The sequence below is a fragment of the Adiantum capillus-veneris genome, chromosome 9, assembly GCF_014529385.1.
Source record: "Adiantum capillus-veneris isolate H3 chromosome 9, ASM1452938v2, whole genome shotgun sequence".
Lineage (NCBI taxonomy): Eukaryota > Viridiplantae > Streptophyta > Polypodiopsida > Polypodiales > Pteridaceae > Adiantum > Adiantum capillus-veneris.
Genome location: NC_140939.1, coordinates 134,189,772 through 134,210,478, shown reverse-complemented (window position 1 = coordinate 134,210,478; position 20,707 = coordinate 134,189,772). Strand labels below are relative to the sequence as shown.

At 40.0% G+C, this 20,707-nt stretch overlaps 1 protein-coding gene and 1 pseudogene across 1 annotated transcript; one reads left to right on the top strand and one right to left on the bottom strand.

Annotated features, from left to right (window-relative positions):
* Positions 1 to 14,480: 14,480 nt before the first annotated feature.
* On the bottom strand, positions 14,481 to 15,620 carry LOC147451210 (uncharacterized). Its single transcript, XM_086520588.1, has 2 exons — positions 15,573 to 15,620; positions 14,481 to 15,422 (listed from the first exon to the last, which is right to left on the bottom strand). Exons 1-2 carry the CDS (start codon positions 15,618 to 15,620, stop codon positions 14,481 to 14,483), a joined length of 990 nt encoding a protein of 329 aa, XP_086376714.1.
* Positions 15,621 to 15,722: 102 nt separating this feature from the next.
* Positions 15,723 to 19,999, top strand: LOC147451209 (uncharacterized; annotated as a pseudogene).
* The last annotated feature ends 708 nt before the right edge of the window (positions 20,000 to 20,707 follow it).

The window sequence follows — 20,707 nt, the reverse complement described above, 5'->3', positions numbered from 1 at the left end:
CTCTTGCACTTTGCACAAGTGAGAATGACATTGTGAGTGTGTGTGAGAGAGAGTATACCCCCCAAGCACACCCCTACCTTCTCTTGGTCGACCCCTCCTTGTAGCTCAAACTAAAGTTTGATTGGACCCCTTCAAGACTGACCAATCACATGCAGGATGCATATCAAGCAAGCATTCTAGCCTTGGGACAAGTTTCCCCCTTTCCCCTTTGAGAGAGAGGACTTGATAAATGCATAAACCATTAATTAAATTAACTAAATTGTCATTGGACCCCTTGGGAGGCCAACTAATAGGCTTTAGGCATACCATGAGAGCAACATGAAGAGGAGGTTGACATGTGTCCTTGTTGCCTCCTTGGTCTAGGTTTTCCTTTAGTGAGGGTGTCTGTGTTCTCTCTCATGCTCCCAACTTGTAGGGATCGCCCCCTCCTTGTAGGGATCGCCCCCTCCTTGTAGGGATACTTGTTGAATTTTTGACACCTCAAGCCCCTCATCCTTGGACCCGGTTCCCACCACAAGCTTGGCCCTTAAGCCCCTCAAGCTTGGGCCGGGTTCCGACCTCAAGTACAACCCTAGCATCTCAAGCATGACAAACATCTCAGTCATCAAGCACCTCAAGCATCTCACTCATCAAGCACCTCAAGCATCTTAGTTGTAACATTTAATGCACTAGTAACTTGTGTCTAGTGGAAAATTGATAACATAGTGAGAATTTCATTAAAAACAAGTTCCTAATGAGCATAGAGAGAGTACTTAATTTGAGAAAGCACATAGCAATTTACACCTAGATAATTTGGCATTGAAAATACTTGAAAAGAAAGAGAAATAGAACAATTGACAATAGTTGAAGACTGGATTTACATGGAGCCGGTGCCCCCTCCATAAAGGCTTTGTACTATAGCTTCTCCCATCAAAGGAGACTTTTGTACAATATAATTCTTGTGTTCCTTGACAAAACTCGTTGGTGCAATGAAGATGGAAGCTTCATGCACCAAATTATGCTTCAAAAACACACCTAGTGTCCCTAGCCTCAGTCCCAAGATCTCACACACCTTCAAAAATGGTGAGAGCTAGCAAGGAATGAGGATAGATTGAGAGTAAGAAGGTGTATCTTACGAGAAAGAAGTATTCTCCTCACATAATCACTCTAATGGCATAGCTTAGCTTATTAATTAGCATGGTAGAGAAGATGAGCATGCCATTGAAGCTTGGCTCTTGGTTATATTTGCATTCCATCACCAAGAGTTGTTGGTGTAGGCCTCTACTTCTCAATGCTTAGAGAAGGAGATGGAGTTCTTCTTGCACACATCAATTGTGTGTGTGTATGTGTGTGTGTGTGTGTGTGTGTGTGCGCGCGCGCGCGTGTGCGTGTGTGTGTGTGTGTGTGTGTATGTGTGTACATACGTGTGTGTGTGTGTGTGTGTGTGTAGCATTGTGTTAGAGTAAAATGCAGCCCTCTCTCTCATCTTGGTCGATTGCTCTTGCTATTTTCTCATGCTGGCCTCCCATTGGCTCATGTAAAGCTTAGCCAATCACAATTTAGAATCATAGTTGATAGCCTTTTGACAAGTGTCCCCCTTTCCCCTTTTATGAGAGATTTAGGTAATTAAATAATTCAATTAAACTCTCATTGGACCTCTTAGTCTTCTGGCCAATAGGAATCAGGCAAGCCATTGGGCTCTTGAATGCTCATTGGACCCTGGTAGATTGTTCAATAGTCTTCTAGGGAGTTTAATTTCTTTGGTTCTTTTATCAAGCATTTTTAAATTGAGTAGAATAACTTTACTCTAGCCTAATTCTCTTTGGTCCACCTCTATGTCCATCCAATAGGATTTGAGGGGAGATTGGGGGCAACTGGCCTAGGAGCTTGACATGTGTCCAGTATTCACTTTGTGTAAAGAGGAAGCCTTGGAGTGTGTGTGTGTGTGTGTGTGTGTGTGTGTGTTTCTCTCTCATCCCCTACTAAAAGGGCTCACCCCCTCCTTCCTAGGGATGTGGGAAGACTTTTTAGTCTTCCCATGACCATTCAATTTTCTCCTTGTTTTGGCCATTGGATAAATAAGTTAATTTTTGGAACCTTAGCATATGGAGTCTTAATGGAGCTGAACCTTAGGTCTTTTAAACCCCATTGAAGCACATTGCTCTTTTGTAGACTGTTCCCCTTTGGATCCCTTTTTTCCCTCCTTTGGATCCCTGACAGAGACTGGTCTGGCAACCTTACCAATATTCCAGCTTTTACTCCCCTGGTACTTCCCCATATTAAATGATCAGTTTTAACATGAGAAAATCATTTGGGAGTATAAGATATTATTCTTTTATGAAATTACCTCTCTCTTGAAATCATAGTCCTCCTTGACTATGAGGTAGAGAAGAGAAATCCTAGTCATTAGTCTGTTTGCTAGCGGGTAGAGGATCCCTATTTTACCCTACGACACCATTCCAAAATGGATGACTAGTCCATTTGGTGCTTGAGAGCCTTAGCTGCGGCAAGCATGTCTGCACATTAGTTTGTATCAACCTTCCATAGTAGCTCTACTTGGTGTTCGGGAGACGTCATCTCCAGAAACATGATCCTAAGCATGCATACTTATTAACATTTGTGCATAATAAAGAAAGGGAGAGTCTTATAAGACAAAAGCTTTGTTCAAGTATACATATTTACATTTTCTTACTCTAGGGAATCATTGTAAGCATTGACAAGGTTTAGGTTATTCTTTAATTGTATGCCTTGCATCCATTTAGAATCTTCAAAAGGATCATTTTTTAACTTGATAATATATCATCGGATAGTCTTATCGCCTCGTAATACCTTATCTTCATGTCGGAGAATGGACTCAGGTTGCATCACCTCTTCTTGGTTCTCGATCTCCGGTGGGTCTTCAATGATTGCTTCTTGAGGTGGCTCTCCTTTGTAAGGCTTTAGTAGGCTCACGTGAAAAGCATTGTGTATGAGCCAATGGCTGGGCAACTTGAGTTGATAGGCCATCTCATTGATTGGCCTAAGAATCTGGAAGGGACCATAGTACCTTTTGATAACTTAGCATAGTACTTTTGGTGTCCCATAGGATTCTTGCCCATTGTGTGCCTTAATCAAGCCTTGGGAAACTTAAGCAAGACCCAATCATTTTGTTTAAGGGCTAGTGCACTTCTGTGGTTATCAACATTAGCCTTTTTCCTTTGTTGAGAGATCGATATAGCATCCTTATCTTTTGGAAAGATTCTTGCAGGTCTTGACTATATTCATCTACAGTGAAGATCTTCCCATGTACCTTGAGTAGCAGGAGACTTTTTTATCTTCCCTCTATCACCTCAAAAGGAGCTTTTTCCGTGCAAGTTTGTACAATGTTATTGTAAGCATACTCCATTAAGGGTAAGTAATTCTCCCATTGGGACTTTTGATCTACTTCTGTGACATAAGCTTTTAGTATACCAAGAATGGCTAGGTTAGCTATTTCACTTTGGCCATCCGTTTGGGGACGATAGGCCGAAGAGAAGTTTAGCCTTGTACCTAATTTCTCAAAGAGTGTAGGGAGGCGATGTAGCACAACCTAATCGCAACCCACACAAAATTATCAAATCCGTGGATCCGACAACCCGGCTAGGGCATGGAAGCACGAGCCTAGGATGAATGGAATAGAGGATTCAAGAGATCACCTCTCCATTGGAAGTAGAGATTAGCCTAGACAAGACACACGAGGTGAATGGTGCTAGATCTCGATAAAACCTATCTACACACACAAGCAAAGAATAGGGCACACACACAAATTAGAAGATTAAAACCTAACTTAATCACCCTAATTTATGAAGCTAAATATCACAAATCAATTGCTCGTAGAGAGATAAGAGTGGTTACTAGCAAGAAGTACATACATCTCTCAAATCTAGAATAATGAAAGTGTAATACTACTTCACGACAAGATGAAATGTAGAGAAGAAGAGACTAATGAGAAAATAAGAATTAGATTAATCAAGAAGATCTTACACTAATTACAATGGTTAGCACTAGCCTCTCAAGCATAGACATTAAGCTCAAGGATAGGCCAAACAGTGAACACTTTAGAGAGAGGGAGATCTCAAAAGTGGATCCTCAAGAGTGGATACTCAAGAATGAAGCCTCTTTACACAAAGGCTTCCTTTTAAGGGCTTTCACCACTTTCCCTTCTACTATGGGTTTAAGCTTGAGCCCTCAAACTACCAAATACAACTTTGGAACTCCAAGTGAGCCCAAGACTTATACAAAGTGAGTGGAAATATTATGCACAACCATAGATATCTCCCGCTTGATGCATATATAGTGTAGCCTCTATTAGCCGATGCTAACATTCCCCCCTTCCTAATTTGGCGCACGTCCTCGTGTACCGGTGAAGCAAGACACGGAGACATGGTAGAAAGCAAGTCCATAGAAGAAATGTTGAGCTGCAAAACATAAGAACAAGTAATGAGTATCAAAGGCCACCAATAATGAATTAAACATGAAGCACAATTATCAATCATGCAAAGTGATTTTTTTGCTTCTAAAAGATGGGTCAATCATAGTCAAAAACTAGACAACATAAAGCAAAAAAACACCTAAACTATTGTGAAAATTAAACCACTTGAAATTTCAGTTTTATGCATGAAACACAAGCAATCAATTATGACCCTAGGCTAATGCAAGCTCATAAACTTACTAGCCTAAAAACTATGTGAACAATCGTAATAAATCATTCAAGTCTATCATGTCTACCGGCTATAAAAAAGCTCCTAATCTATTAGCACATTGTCAAAGCTTTTTTGAAGCTCATGGAAGTTTTGTTTTTTGTCATTCATTGAAAAAAGTTAAACACATCACAAGGCTACCACCCCAAGGCAAGTCTAGGTGCGACTCTCGGCTCCTTGAACCCTCAAGAAGGTGTTCCAAAAGCCTACTAGCCTACCAAGGTGACGGCTAACCCCTATCAACCCAGGGCACTGGTTTAGGGCCTTGACCAAACAAGCCAAGGTGATTCCCTTCGTCTGCCGAGTGCCAATAAGGCACTAGGCCTTACATAGACACAACATAACATAAAGATTTTCTTTTCATGTGTCTAGTAGAATTTTTGCTACTTTTTCTTGACACGTTTTTGCTTCGTTGATTCATTTTTTACTGCTTCCAACATGAGATGCTAATGGTAGTTGGACTAAAGGACTAAAGCCTAATCATAGCCCTAGATCATGACAAAAATGAATGGAGTATTAAGACTATCACTAATAGTCTAGGACTAATGAGAAATGATCCTATATTAACCTAAGGTCAAGGCCAATTACCTATGATTAGCACACATAAACCTAATTTTTTTGATGAGTTAATTTTCACAAAGCAAAGTGTTGAAACTTTAAGATGCCTAGCTTTCGAACATGAAAAAACCATTGCTTAGAAGCAGATTCACTTAAGCCTAGCAAGAGAATGAAGAGATGAAAAAGAGCAAAATCATGGAAGGATTACACCTATTCATGCTCTTTGTGCATCCTTGAGCAAGCATCCCCTTTGTGTAGAGAAGTCTCTTGATCTTTTTATTTGCAAAAGAAGATGATTTGAAGACAAGTGTAAACACAAGCTACAAAAGCCAATTATTGAAAAGCCACACAAAAAACATTAATGAACACCTAAAGCTAGGGTCTTGCATACCCGAATTTGCCAAAGGGAAAAAACCCAAGGGAAAAAAATGCCTTTGGTTAAGCACATGATGCTCTAAAGTAGCAAATTTATGCATACATATCAATAGTGAGAGATAAAATGCTTCTACATAAGCAAATTTTGTAATTTTTACAACCTCTCATGCATGATTCAAAGTAGATTAGTTTCTAGCTCAGTTGAAGTATGGAATTTTAAAACAAGCCAAGAGTTGCAACTTTGAATGAAATGAAGTGGCTCTCGATAGCCAAATTTTACATTTTAAAGCTTTCCAAAAAGTTGGCTAACAACTAGCTCACATGAAATTTTTACAATTTTTAGAGCAATCTATGAGCTAGAGATGACTTCAACTTGATGAAATGAAAGTGAGTGGCTCTCAATAGCCAAATTATGTACTTGAAAGATCAAAAAAGTTGGCTAAACACTAGCTTAAATGGAAAAATTTAACTTTTGACAAGGCTATGAGCTAGCATATATACAACTTTTATTCCAAAGACATGGAATGACTCTAAGTAGCCAAATTTTGCAATATTGCAATGATGACCCCTCCTTGAATCAATGAAATCTTTTGTTGCCCACAACCCTTCAAAATAAATTCAATTGTTAGTGCTCTAAAGCATTTGTCAATAAATTACAAGCACTAAATTGCACTATCAACCACAAGCCCCAAAAGTTTAATGCTCACTCTTGGCCATCAAACAAGATCCATTTTAGTGCTTTCAAATAATTTCTCATTCAATTCAAGCATTAAAAATGCACAAGAAATGTTAAGTTTAAGCACAATGTACGACCAAGCAAGCACAACTCATCATTTAGTGCAACTCTCACATGAAGCTCACATGCATGTTAAATAGAGCTTGCCATTTTAGTGCAATGATAATCTCAATCAAGCCAAGCACTAAAAATATGCTCAATCAATTCCAAGCTCAAATTTTAATGCACATTCCCAACCAAGCATCTTTGAATCATTCAATGGTGGTTGAAATTGAGTGCACTAGATGCCCTTCGATGGAAACTCCTCACTTTGGAAACCGAACAACATCTTGTTCAATTTTAGTATTTGGCAATCATCATAGCCCAAACACAAAATTTAACACAGAACACATCCATGCAAAGATTGTCTATCTTTGGCTACACAAAAAAACACTTGTGCATAAGCTCCTAGCTCAAAGGGATCCATTCAAATGAGCTCAAAATATTAAATGCAAAATACACACACAAGAGTCGAGTTAAGCAGCTAATATTGATGCAGTTGATCCAAGAGTTGTGATAATAGAGCTGCAAGGTGGTGAAGATGCAAGAGATGTGTCCTTTTCCAGGCAAGACTTTGGGTGGATCTCGATCCCATGCCAAAAGGTGGGAACGAGCCCCCCAAATCATCAATTTGTTTTTTATTTTATTAAAAAAAAACAATTTATGGTGATGCCTTGGAATCAGCGGCGTGCAGGCAACAGAATGAGCCAGGGCCTCAGTTGAGGATGAGAGAGAGAGAGACTTCTGGAGAAGCTAAATATGTGTGTGTCTGTGTGAAGTAGTTGTGTGCGGCAAGTCGCAATTGGACGTGTGTTTGTGTGTCAAGTGGCCGAACCGCCAAGGCGGCATAATCGCAGTCACAACGGCGTGCCCGTGTGTGCCAATAGCTGGAGAGGAGTGCCTTTCGAGGCTTGTGTGTGTGTGTGTGTGTTGGTGTAGCGCTACGAGCCAACAAAGCCAGCACGACATCGTGTGTGTGTGTGTGTGTGTGTGTGTGTGTGTGTGTGTGTGTGTGTGTGTGTGTGTGTGTGTGTGTGTGTGTGTGTGTGTGTGTGTGTGTGTGTGTGTGTGTGTGTGTGTGTGTGTGTGTGTGTGTGTGTGTGTGTGTGTGTGTGTGTGTGTGTGTGTGTGTGTGTGTGAACGGGGTGTTCCAAAGTTAGGCAGGTCGGTTGAGTCACGGGCAAGAGTTGAGTCACGAGCAAGAGTTGTGTGTATGTGACAGTTTATGGTGGGCGGGCTGCAGGATGCAGCAAAATCAGGGGGATCAGGGGGGTGTGTGCGGGCTGTATCCGAGAGTAGTGGGCACAACTGGGGCCAGTGAATGTCGATGATGGTGTGTGCTTGTGGCACGTGGAACTAGTCAGACACGCTGACCAGGGATGGGATATGCACGCGTTTGTGTGTATTTATGGCAAAAGGACAGGAAAAAGCTGGAACGAGTGTGCGAGTGTGTGTGTTGAGAGCCAGCTTGGCTTTTTTTTTTAAAAAGTATCCCTGTGTGGACGGAGCCAGATTGGGCAGTCAATACGAAAATGGGTGTGTGTGTGTGTGTGTGTGTGTGTGTGTGTGTGTGTGTGTGTGTGGAGAATTTGGGGCTTGTTCCCGCGGTAGGTCATAGGCAGTTAGGTGGACATTCTTATGGAATGCACAAATAGTTTCTATGCTTAACAAAATTTTGATAAAATTTGATCACATAATTTCATGTTCACAACAATAAGACCTCCCACGTCAAAGATTCAGCAAAAATAAGTGAATATTCTCATCAAAAATCATACGGTTATTCACTAGTACAAGTAATTAGCTTTGCACCAAAATTTTGTATATATCAACATGTAGCCTATCATTCTCCATTTTAATTGAAAATTGCAATTCAAATTTTGAAATCGAATCAATCTATAATCAATTGGGAGATTCCCTCATGGTTGATTAATGCGCAATTTTTCTTTCAACTGCCACTTCAATCCAGCTTATCAAACATTGCAACTCGCGTTACTCATATCACTATCCATAATTACGCATACCAATTTGGTACAAAACATTGGTCAATTTAAACCCGATTTTTAGTCATCGCAAATTTAATTGCACATATCTCATGGCCCGAATCATCCAAATCCAATCAGATTTGTCATTTGGTTTGTACGGCTACGCACTTTTAATTCATATGGCATTCACCAATTACCATACCCCATTGGCATTCATAGCAATAGTTATTCATAAAATGACTTTCAATTGCGTCAATTGAATCATCTCAAGTCAATCATACATCCCAACTTTTAGGCCTAATAATCATCATAATTGGTAATTGCTCCCAATTATTCATTTACAAATTGGATACCGAATGCCATTGAGTAGGCACACACACCCAAATTTAGGCCAAAATTTTATGCAATTTATTCATCAATTACATGATTGCATACTCATACAAGTTCATAAACCTACTAGCCTAAAAACTATGTGACCAATATTAATAAATCATTCAAGTCTATCATGTCTACGGGCTATAAAAAAGCTCCTAATCTATTAGTACATTGTCACAGCTTTTTGAAGCTCATGGAAGTTTTGTTTTTGTCATTCATAGAAAAACGTAAAGCACAATACAAGGCTACCACCCCAAGGCAAGTTTAGGTACGACTCTCGGCTCCTTGAACCTTCAAGAAGGTGTTTCAAAAGCCTACTAGCCTACCAAGGCGACGGGTAACCTCTATCAGCCCAGGGCATCAGTTTAGGGCCTTGACCAAGCGAACCAAGGTGATTCCCCTGAGTGTCAATTTTTTGATAGCTTTTCATCTGGAGCTTTCTCACATAGTTTAGGTCTTTCTAAGTTGCATGCAACCACTCTTGTGTTCACTTAGATGTTTCTAAGTTTTATCTATTTTTGCAAGTTTGATGCATGTACTCCAATCCCTTAACAACAACAACATTAGTGTATTAATAAAAGCTCCAACCCAGCCCAAACTTCTATGTATGCCATTCTTGTAGAGAAACCTACAAGGCTTCAACAAAAAAAAAGTACAAGCACTACCATCAATTCATAAAGATTCCTCAAAAGCATTAATCTTTATGATCCAAAATAGTACAAGGCAAAAAGCATGCCATCGAAGAGATTGTTTTACTGGAAAATGCCAAAATAAAGCCTCGCAAAGTGTACAAATCACCCACCAAAATGTCAAAAAAGGGAAAGCATACTACTAGGCATTTATTTTTTCTCTACTTCTTTGAAGGCGTAAACTGTCGGGGTTGATTCAAGATGAAAGTGAGATCTCTTTCACGTAGTGTTGGTTGATGTATAATCATATGCTGCTTACCATCCAACCCAAGAATCTGTGTGTAGACAAAGTATAGGTGCTTACAAGCCAAGTAAGATTTTGTTGCTTTCTCCCGGCCTTAAAAATCAGGGCATGTACAGTAGGGCTCCATAGCCACATGCACATCATATACATCTTGAGTTAATATCTTGAACACAGCATGACGAGCAGGCACCAAAATTATCTCTTGCACAAAACAAGCTTCCATACGTGCTCCCATTTCCATGCGTTTACTTGCCTCCTTAGAGACACCGGACCTCCATTTTTTGCTGCGCTTGCCAGAGGTTCCCACTGTCTCCCTTTCTTTGACAACATTTGGAGAAGGAGCTCTAATCACAAAACCTGCCCCTAGCAAACCAGCGTACTCCTCCTTTGATACTCCTATTCCACTCTCTACTAGCCAAGTTGTTGGCCTTTCCGGTGGTGACAATACTTGTTTGGCCACAACTTCAGTGTGATGCACATCATGGCCACAAAACCACATCCATTGGTGTTGCCTCTGGTCTTTGTAAGTTCTCTCTCCCCAAAAGCATGGGGCCACAAGTCCTGGAGACCTACTTTGCATGACATTCTCACATCTTCTCCCTTCAAGCACGCCAAAACACTTACGAGAGACATTTTGAGGCATTCTTCTCATTGCCCAATGACCCCTTGGCACAGCAATCTCAAAATCACCAATAACGTATTCACTAATAGAAGGTATGGTGTCATCTATTATGTCATTATTTGCATGAATCTCCTCATCTGTGGAATCCGCATTCACATCAAATCTTTGTCCCTCTTGCTTCATGTCCATATCAAACAAAATATTTCGTGGTCGTCCGCGCTCTTTTCGTTGTGTAGACTCCCTCACATAACCAGGCTTATGAGAAGCTGTTTCTGCAAATCCTCTAGCCTTCTTTCTTTGCACTGTTTCCCTATCTCCATGCAATAAAGGTTGCCCATAAAATGGTGTGCCTGCCACTGCCCCTTGGAGAGCACGTGCCAACACAAGTGGGCTAAGAGTTTTTTCTTTATTTCTTGATCTCTCTAGATATGTTTGCATATATGGACCAAGCCCTATGTATCTACCTGTTAGATAGCCATGTTGCTTTGTGCATTGAATGTACGCATTGATGACATCAGTGACGCATGCATCATACAAAGAAATTTTTTTGCTACTGCCTTCTCCAGCAAGCCAAGAAGCATGAATGGTCTCTGACAAATTGGTACTCGAAATTTGAGCCTTTTCCCAAGGACTCATAGATATCTGCATTCCACCAAAAAAAAACTTTGAATTAGTGAAATAAAAAAATAGAGAAGGTTGTGGTGAGGCTCATGATTGTATCATACTTCATTGTGTAAGCTACCCCAGTGAGATATCCTTGTCTCCCACCACTTGAACCATTTCTCCAATGACTTGATATTCTCACTTGCAACATTATCTGCCCACCATCTTCTAATTGCTTCTGCTTGCTTCATTGCCAAACCCATTGTCCTTGAATTGCGCCAAGTCTCACACATGTCTTTGTGGATACCAAACTTTTCTTTGGCTATATATTTTTTAGTATGTTTATGTAGACTTTGCTCCCAGTGGAAGAGACAAGACCTTTCCCTTCCATTCATGACGTTATTTGACCCTTCATTGAAAACTGTACGCACGGCAGCCCAATTTGCTCCAGCCTCATCAGCCATAAATCCTGCAAAGTCTGCCGATGGATAACCTTCTTGAGCCAACACATTATTAAGAGATCTCCAAAATAGGACTTGTGTGTCTGTATCCTCCTCTTTGGTGTCACAAACCGCTATAACCATCAATCCCTTCAAACTAAAGAAAAAAGACAAATCTTAGTTACAAAAAGTTTGCAAATGTGCAATAACAAAATGCTACAACACACCAAAAGACTACCTCGGATCATAAACAGAGCATGACATAGTTGCCCATCCATCTATTCTATGTGTGTGATCAAAATGTACCCAAGCAGCACTCAAATCTCCATTTCCTCCTCGACGCATGCGATTGACAAGGTCTATACCAGACCCTGGACCTTTTGTTGACATCTTAAAGATGTAACACTTATCATTTGGCCCACCTTGCCCAGGGAAACGACTTCCATGAAAGTAAGGAAAGTGACATTTTTTCTTCAAAAGCATAATGTGGTCAAACCCATCCCCAACAATCAAGTCTTGTTGTCTTTTCTCAGTAGCTACCATTATCTTAAATCTGTCAAAAAAAGTCATAAATTAAAATAACCTTGTAGTACTAAAAAATCTAAATGTTAAATGTTTTACCTTTGATTTTGAACTAGTGGAATCATTTCTTCCAATACATTTGAGAGCTCTGACTCCCCCATTTTTAGTTCACTTGAACCAACAATAGCATCAACCAATAATTGTCTAGCGACAATCATCTGAACTCTTCTTGGTCCACTGCTTCTATCCACCTTCAAGACACTTGTAACCATCTTCCGTATTCTCTCTATTGTGGCTCTTGACGTACCTGCTTGAACTTCATGCAAGTGATGACCTACGTGAATCATCATTCTTGTAAGCTTCGGATTTGAGGGCAAAATGTAGTACACTTTGCAAGAGCAAGTACACTCACAAAAAACAACTTTTTTGCAATAATGACAAGTGATACGCAAGTTTTCGTCTTCACATAGAAGCCCTTTGCTGACTTGCTTATCTAGGTAACCATGAAAGAAGGATACATTGAACTTGGTGTTGTTCAAATAATAGGGACAAAGAACTCTGTGACAAACTAATGACCCCAAGCAATAACTAAGCCTAACAGTACAATTTATGGACATGTTAGTTTTATGTGGCCTAGTCCAAATATGACCATCAAATTTTTGCTCCATCCCTTCCATCCTTTTACAACCTTCTTCAATGGGGGGTAGCTCGAAGGCAATGTCACCATCATAAACCTGTGGAAGCTCGGTCACCTGTTTGATTTTCTTGCTATTGTTTATCAGGTGTTGTAGTCTGAAACATGTTTTGCTACCTAAAATCCAAGGAATGATAAGGTTTTTTGTAAAATCATGAACGACATCATCACTGGACCCCAATCTTTGTTGTTTGTCAAACGGCTCAGTTTCCTCTTGCATTGATGGATTGTTTATCTCAAAACAATCTTCTTTTGCACATGGAAACTGACTGTTGATGCTTGTTATGGCTGGTTTAGCACCAAAATCACTATCCTCACTATCTGTAATATAGAGCATATCACTAGAATGTTCAATGAAATACTCAGAAGAGAGAGAAGAGTCCAATAAAAAGTGCTCATTTCCATCAATATCCCACTCTGAAGGGGTTTGAATATACATTTTTTCCAACCCGATGTGAACTATTGCTTTCAAACATGTAAATTTGTAGTTTGGAGGATGAAGACACTGTAGATAATATCTGCTGAGCAAGAGTTTGTTGTGTCGAAGCTCTAATTTTCTACTGTGTGTCTCTTTTCCAAGTGTCCAAGAGAGATTTACTCTGTCCATCTCCATACCAAGACAATGGGAGCAGTGGGTTTTCTAAACCTAATGAAAAGTTATTGCAAAAAATATATAACATAATTTTCGCACTTAGAGAGAACAAATAAGTGATTTCCACATCATAAATGCGAGGGCCGCTCATTGTTGCTTTATAATTAATGCCGACGACTACAATCGTAATATAATATCCTCTCCTAGTTCTTCTATAATTAAAGCAATCATAATTAAATACTCTCTTTTCATTCTCTCTACAATAATAATTAAATATTCTATCTTCATTCATAACGTAAGATAGAGTCTTTATTTTTACGAGGAAATAGAAGCTCACAATCATTACTAAAAGCTTGAACTCATAAAAGGGATTGGAGACTACGGAGTCTAGAAATTTCTTTCATGGCTAAAGGCTAGACAAAATGGTGGTCATAGAATCATCAGATTAACATATACTTTTGCTTAATATTGTAGGTATTATTAAAAAAATCCCTTAAATTTGAAGGTGGATTATGTTTTTTCAATAAACCTAAGGTGAATTTACACAAAACCTAAGTTTTTTGGAAGACCTAAGGTTTCGATGTTCTGCAACTCATGGCTGGAGCTCTGCAAGTCATGGCTGGAGTTTAGCAGGTAGAACCATCTTCATTCCTCTCCTCCTCCATCTCTTCCTCCACGCCCCCCGCCCCACTCGTTGAGCACGCAATCCGTACGCGCGCGCGGACGGATTGCATGCTCAGCGAGTGGGGCAGGGGGCGTGGAGGAAGAGATGGAGGAGGAGAATGTTGTTTCTTTTTTTATTTTTGCTTAATCGCCTGCTGTGTCCGAGTATGAGCTTCTACCCTGCACAATGTCCGACTTACAAGCAGGAGGTACAGGCACGCTGTCCAAGACGTGAGCTTTCTATGTGCACGCTATCCAATTTCAAGCACGCTGTCCGTCTGCGCACGCGCGGACGGATAGCGTGCTCGTTTTCTGGGTTTGCTAAGCATTGCTGGTTGTGCTAGCAAGGAGGGACGGGCCCAGGAGGGACGCGGAAAGGAGGGACGGGGCCAGGTGTCAATGCTCTGCAACGACGGGATAGCGAGTAGGTGGAGGGGAATTTTCAAGGCTTTTGAAGCTTGGAAATGGAAAGATCAATAGACCCTTCTCAACTCGGCCTGCGCCATGCTGTGAGTGGCAAAACTCTCAGCAATACCATACCGTGGCCACGATTTGCGCTGGGTGTCAAAACCTGAGTTTCAAAACCTGCGGAGGTTTGGCCTTTTACTCCTCCAGCAAGGCCACAGAAGTGGAGGAATCGCCATAGATTTCAATTGAGATGTTTGAAATAATCAGAGAAGAGATTGTCATTATCGATATCATCGTCAAATGCTAGGGTGGAGCCTGCTATGCCAAGATGGTGCTCTTGTTGACTAGGTGTTTGCGGGGGAGCAATGCCAATATTTGGTGACGACGACACGTTGATAATGGTAGCATTTGTCTGCTCATGACTAGTTATTGCATTCATATGCAATGTAGTTGAGCCAATATGCTTGGATCCAATCAATGATCCATATAAGTGAGGAATATGTTGCCTCTCGTTCACTGCATGTATCAATTGCCCTTCATTTGCTAGAAGCGAGTGCCGTCTCTCAGTTGCGAGGCTCTGCTGATGCCTCTCATTTGCTAAGAGTAGTTGTGGATGTGTCTCATTTACAATAGCACTACCATATTGTGGATGTGTCTCGTTTACACTTATGGCACCACCATATTGAGAAGCCTTCATGAATGGCCTCTTACTCGAAATCTCCGGCCTTGAATATTGCTCGATGTTGGACCAATCCTCCAAGTGATTGAGCACTTGACATTGCTCTTGGGCATGTTGTTGTAGGGTGGTATCAATAGACGTGCTTATAATGTCTGTGTTCATAAGGTGATGAAGTCCACTAGAGACCAATGAGAGTGTTGTTGAGCTTGCCTTGGGTAGTGCCTGAGTTGACGGCAGTGCGTGGCCATCCTCCATAAGTGAAGCATGGACAGTGCTCATGGGGTGGGAGAAGTTTTTTAAGCTGGCCGGAAGCAAGGAGGAGCTATTGTTGGCAAAGTTAAATAGGTTGTTTAGGCCTTGAGGGAAGGCCAAGGGCCAATACTTTTTGTCGAGCTCAGCAGATCGGCATGTATGGTAGCCTTTGTAGATAACGTCAAAGAACATTTTCTCCTCGTCACACCTTTGGACTTGTTTGATGGCGAGGCAGCATATTTGTAATACTAGCTATTGCAAGCTCCACCATATCTCATGTGAGTGCCTCCCACAACCCAATTTCCCCCTTGGAGTACAAGAGTTGAGATGATGGCTTCTCTTCTGATGAAGTAATGAGCCTGGTAAGTTGCCGACTCACCGGTGTTTTTTTTCTCGCCTCACCGGGGGGCCCACAGGTGGAGGTGCTTGTCCCTTCCAAATATTAGCCATGTTACATAGTTTTGGAAGAGTTAATCAAATGGACTCTTGAGTGCCTTTCTTCATGAATAAAACTCTTGTTTAGTTCTTTTTTTGTTGTTGTGCTACACATAAATGTTAGATAATATCTTGCAATGTATTTTGTTCTTTCAATACAAAATAAGTTTTTTAAGTCAGTTTTTTGACATGTTACTTGTTTTGACAGGTTTTGACATGTTTACCCTATGGCATTGAAACCACTTTGATTTATGCAAAAATCTAAGGTATTTATCCTATGTTTAATTTTTAGCAGAAGGTCGTGTTAAACTTAAGAGAGTATCTAGCTATCTAACTCCTAAGTGTTAACTCTCTCTCTCTCTCTCTCTCTCTCTCTCTCTCTCTCAAATCATAGCATTTATACATTATAACTGTTTTGTCATTTTTGCACTTATAGTATTTTGTAAAAGAGTTGATAGTTCTAAACAGAGTTTTGATTATGCTATTGATGTTTTTTAATAAAGGTGTAAGATTTTTCTCATGGCTCCCAAACGCTCCATGAAAAAACGAGAAGCAAATTGTTCAGGGGGGATGACTCTACGATCTGGGGTTATTCAAGGAAGGCAAGTTATACTTGAGGATGGTTCCTCAAGGATTCTACCTATCAGTCCACCAAAGAAGTCTGTGAAGAGAAGAAATCAATGTGTGTATGTTGATGATGAAGCGTGGTCCTTGGACAGGTCTATAGATGGTGCTTCTAATAGCAATGCTATCACTCCAAATACTATTGGTCCATATTTTGCTCCCACCCCACAAACTACCCACACAGAGACCAATAACCAAACCGAAGAAGACTACTTTTCAAAGCATAACAGGGTTTTTGGGGAGAATGTGTCTCTTGGGTTGATGAATGAAGTCATAAGTCAATTTCATATCAAAAGAAAGTCAGAGCCTCCTTTTGTTCCCTTATGTAGATTAATAGCTACAGATGTTGTTCGATGTGCAATTTCGGATGCATCTTGGTTGACATCCACGTTCGATAGGGTTGGGTATGTCTCTTCAATGGGTTCTTTTATTGTTTCACTTAAAGGACGACATGGAGAAATAAAATATCTGACAGAAGATACGATTGAGAAGTGGGATCCAATATGGCAAAGACTTAATGCAGAATTTGAAAAGAATCTTGTGGGTGATTGGGTAGATCTTCGAGGAAAACTTTTTTTTGTTTGGGATGGCAACCACAGATTGAAAACTTGGATGTGACGAATTGAAGAAGGCAAGTGCTTCATTTCTTATTTTGTTTGAGTTTAGATATACATTGTTGCACTTGAAAAATCAATTTGGATGAAATTTCTTTTGTAGAGCACTCTGAGGATGAAAAATACCATGTGCAAGTTCGTTGTGAATTTATTGAGATAGATAAAAAGAAGGAAGCAGAGTTGATTTTGAGTCTTGATACAACAAACGAGTAAGGCATATTTGGTTAATTTTTGTTCAATTCTCCGGTTGTAATATGTTTTTTTATTTGCTTACACGTCAACATTTGCTTCTAGAATCTCACGTGCTACAGCTCCACCCAACTTGGCACATTAAGTATTTATGTTTCAGAAGTTTGGTATTGCTAACAAATCGAGCATAATGGAATATCTAACTCTTGAGCAAAAATCTTGGATGGAGGTTGAGCTTAAATTGGAGGCTACACATAACCAAGGGATTATGCCATGGTACTCAACGCCGTGCATCTTGATTGCTCAACTTGTTTGGAAGGTATGTCATGCTCAATTTGTTTGGGATAATAAATATAACAATTACGTTCAAATATGCCTTAAATTTTTATGTGGGAAGTCTATTCATAGTTGTCAAGTGATGGATTGGGTTACGGTTTGTATAATGCCCTAAATTCCCACGTGGGAAGCCTTGTAGAGGTGGCAAGTTATGGATGGAGTTTTGGTTCCCATGTGGGAAGCCTATGTACTCATGGATTTGTTTCCGTTGTGTTACTAATGGCTCATAGAATTATTGTTAAATAATTGTGTTGCTATGAAGGGGAGATGGGAATCCTTTTTGGCTGATGAGAAGAGAAGGCTTAGAACTTTAGGTCTTCTTGGGGAGGATTTCAAAAAGAAGATGAATGAAGCTTTAAAGAAGGAAGAAGAAAAAATGAGAGATAGCGGATATAAGTACCTTTCTATTGCAAATCCTGCACATGGTGAAGAGTTTTTTACTATGCTATTTGACAAGGATTGGCATGACAAAACAATGGTAGGAATCACTCGGGATAAATTATACAGCTTGTGCGCCGCAAAGATCACAATAGAGAGGTTTGTTTCAGTTCATCTTAAACTTTGATTTGTCGTTTTAGTGTGCATTGTAATCAATACATTAACTTTTGGATTGACGGTTATAAATTTTTTCAATAGACGCAAAGAAATTCTTCACATGATGATTTTGACCAAAGTTAAGGACTCCAAGGGAGGTCATTTTGCAGACTATAAGAAACTTAGAGCCTACATGAGGCAAGAGACCTATTGGCAAGGAATGTTTGGCGAAGCAGTAATTATTATTGCTAGGTTTGAGGTGGAGGGGCCTTTGTTGCCAAAAACATTTGAGGTTTTTTTTAAGGCATCTAGGAAGACACATGTTTCATTGGCTTATACTCATGTTCTAGCAAACATGAAGAGTGCTTCAGATTATGCCTCTTTACCCGAAGTGATGCATTCAAGCAAACATCTTGTGTACAGGTATTGGATCGTTTGAATATTAATTTTGCTTCACAATGTATTTTATTGTCTCTTTTTTATATTGATTTTTCATTTAGATGGCTATTGAATTGTATGCGGCTGAGGATGATAGAGTCTATGCCGAAGGATGTACAAGAATGGCTAGATAAAGAGGATGAAAATACTATGTTCTCGTCAACACTCTTGGAAAAGGGTATTACACCTTGGGAGTGCTCTCACTGTCCATGGTGGTTGGAGTATCCCCTAGGTGTTATCCCAAAGAGTGAGCAAGAGATTCATGCTCGTAAGTGAACTGCAATCTCTTGTATAAACTAATATAATTTGTTTAAAATTGAATTTTGTTGATCTTTTTTTGTGAACTTTTCTATGGAAAGGTTTTTTGAAAGAGAGTCACATCTCTAATGACGGTGTAATCCCACCCCAAGCTACACACATTGAGCCATCCACCAAGCCATCTTCACGTGGAAGGAAAGATAAAAAAAGTATAGAAAAACCCTCCCAATGTGTGCCTGTAAATTCTGATGGTGAGGAGGAGAGCTTTCCAATTCCTCTTCCACCAAAAGGATCCACCCTAGCATCAAAGTCTTGCTTCTCTGAGACTATTATGAGTCGTTCGCTACATGAGAGGATGCCATCAAAACGCAACACAGGTAGACGTTCTTTGCTTGTTTATTTGCTTTTTATTACTCTAATTATTGTGTGCATTAACCGTTGACACTCCTATGGTTTTCTAAGCATTCTTTGAGATTCTAAGCAATTAAAAATTTCATTCTCATGTTTAGGAGAGGAGTTTATTAATTGTGTGGATGCTTTGTTGTTGGATGTGGAAGCAATTGATGACCTAGCATGGCATAGGTAAGACTTACATATTTCTCTAAAAACTCAACTTACCATAATTTACTCTTACCATGATCCTTTGGTTTGTGTTAGTATTGAAATGTGGTTCAATACTAACACCAATCTATGATGGACGTGAGTATTCATTGAAGGGGGAAATCTCCCAATATGTGGCAAGGTTGATCTTTGCAGACTTCCCTACGTCCATGCTAGTTGATGGTATTCACAATAGCACTATAGGTGAGCTTTTTTTATGGCTTCTTTTTCGTTATACAATGCATATATGTTATGATGTAATTTTTCATTTTAACTTGAGTGTGTAGGTAATGTAAAGGTTGTTCCTGAGTGGAACCACTTTTCCATTGCCTTGGCGAGTGGTGTCATGGAAATTGCCGATGTTCACTTGGCAGACGAGGTTTCTTGGTGACTTTGTCTCTTGCACAACATTTGGGGGATCTTGCCATGCAGGCTAATAGAGTGAGTTTACAGCTCCATTGCTCGTGGACTTTGATGTGTGATGGGGGATACTTGCATCCAGAGACTGGTGAGCAGGTGAGGTTGCCTTCTCTATGTGACACTTGCGCATGAAATTTAGAGTTCTTCTCTTTAAGTGATTTATTTTTTCCTTACATAGGTGACGGATCTCACTATTGGTTTGTTTTATCGTAAGAATGCTCAAAGCATTACACCTCGTTATGATAGAAAGGCTGGGGAGGATGTTTCTCTTGAGTGCTTTTCGGCCTCAAGAAGCTACCTCACAGAGTCTCCACCTCGTTCATCTAACAATTATACAAGGATAGCTGGAGATTTGATTCGAGGGGGAGCAGAGCGTACTGAGACTTTTTACAGGTAACTTTCTAGCCATGAATACTCAGCACACTCATCTTGGTAGTTAGATGCTAGCTCTTGACGTTAAATTTTGATTATTATGTTTGACGCAGTTGGTTGCTAGAAACATTCACATATGAGGACGACCATGTTATGGACATTTTTGCTGGGTGTGGTGGCTTGGGGCTTGCTTGCACAAAGGAGATCCGTCATTGTCTAATGCTAGAGGGTGATTTCTTTGTCTTCTCTGAGTGTTTAGAGAAGAAAGTTTGTGGTCCTCCTCCTGAGGAGAAAAACTAGTAGATAAGTTACTTCCATAGGTGGACAATTATTTTTGTGACTTGACTCTATGTATTGTTTGAGATAGTATTTTTTCAATGCAACAATAAGCAACATATGGAGATTGTGGGTTTTTCCCTTGTCCCCACAAGGGTTTTTTCACCCACAATCATGATTCGTTGATTTGGGATGGTGTTTCATATCTCAAATCGAGGATCAATCTATATGTTGTTCAATTATGGGAAAAATGTTATGTTTGTCATGTCATTATCTTGTTATTGTTGTTCTTATTGGGATTTAGGGTAATGCAAGAAAATGCTTGCTCAATAATCATCATGTATGTGTGTGTGTGTGTCTCTATGTATGTAGGGTGGGGTCTCTTAATGCTCTAGATTTGCATCTCTCTCTCTCTCTCTCTCTCTCTCTCTCTCTCTCTCT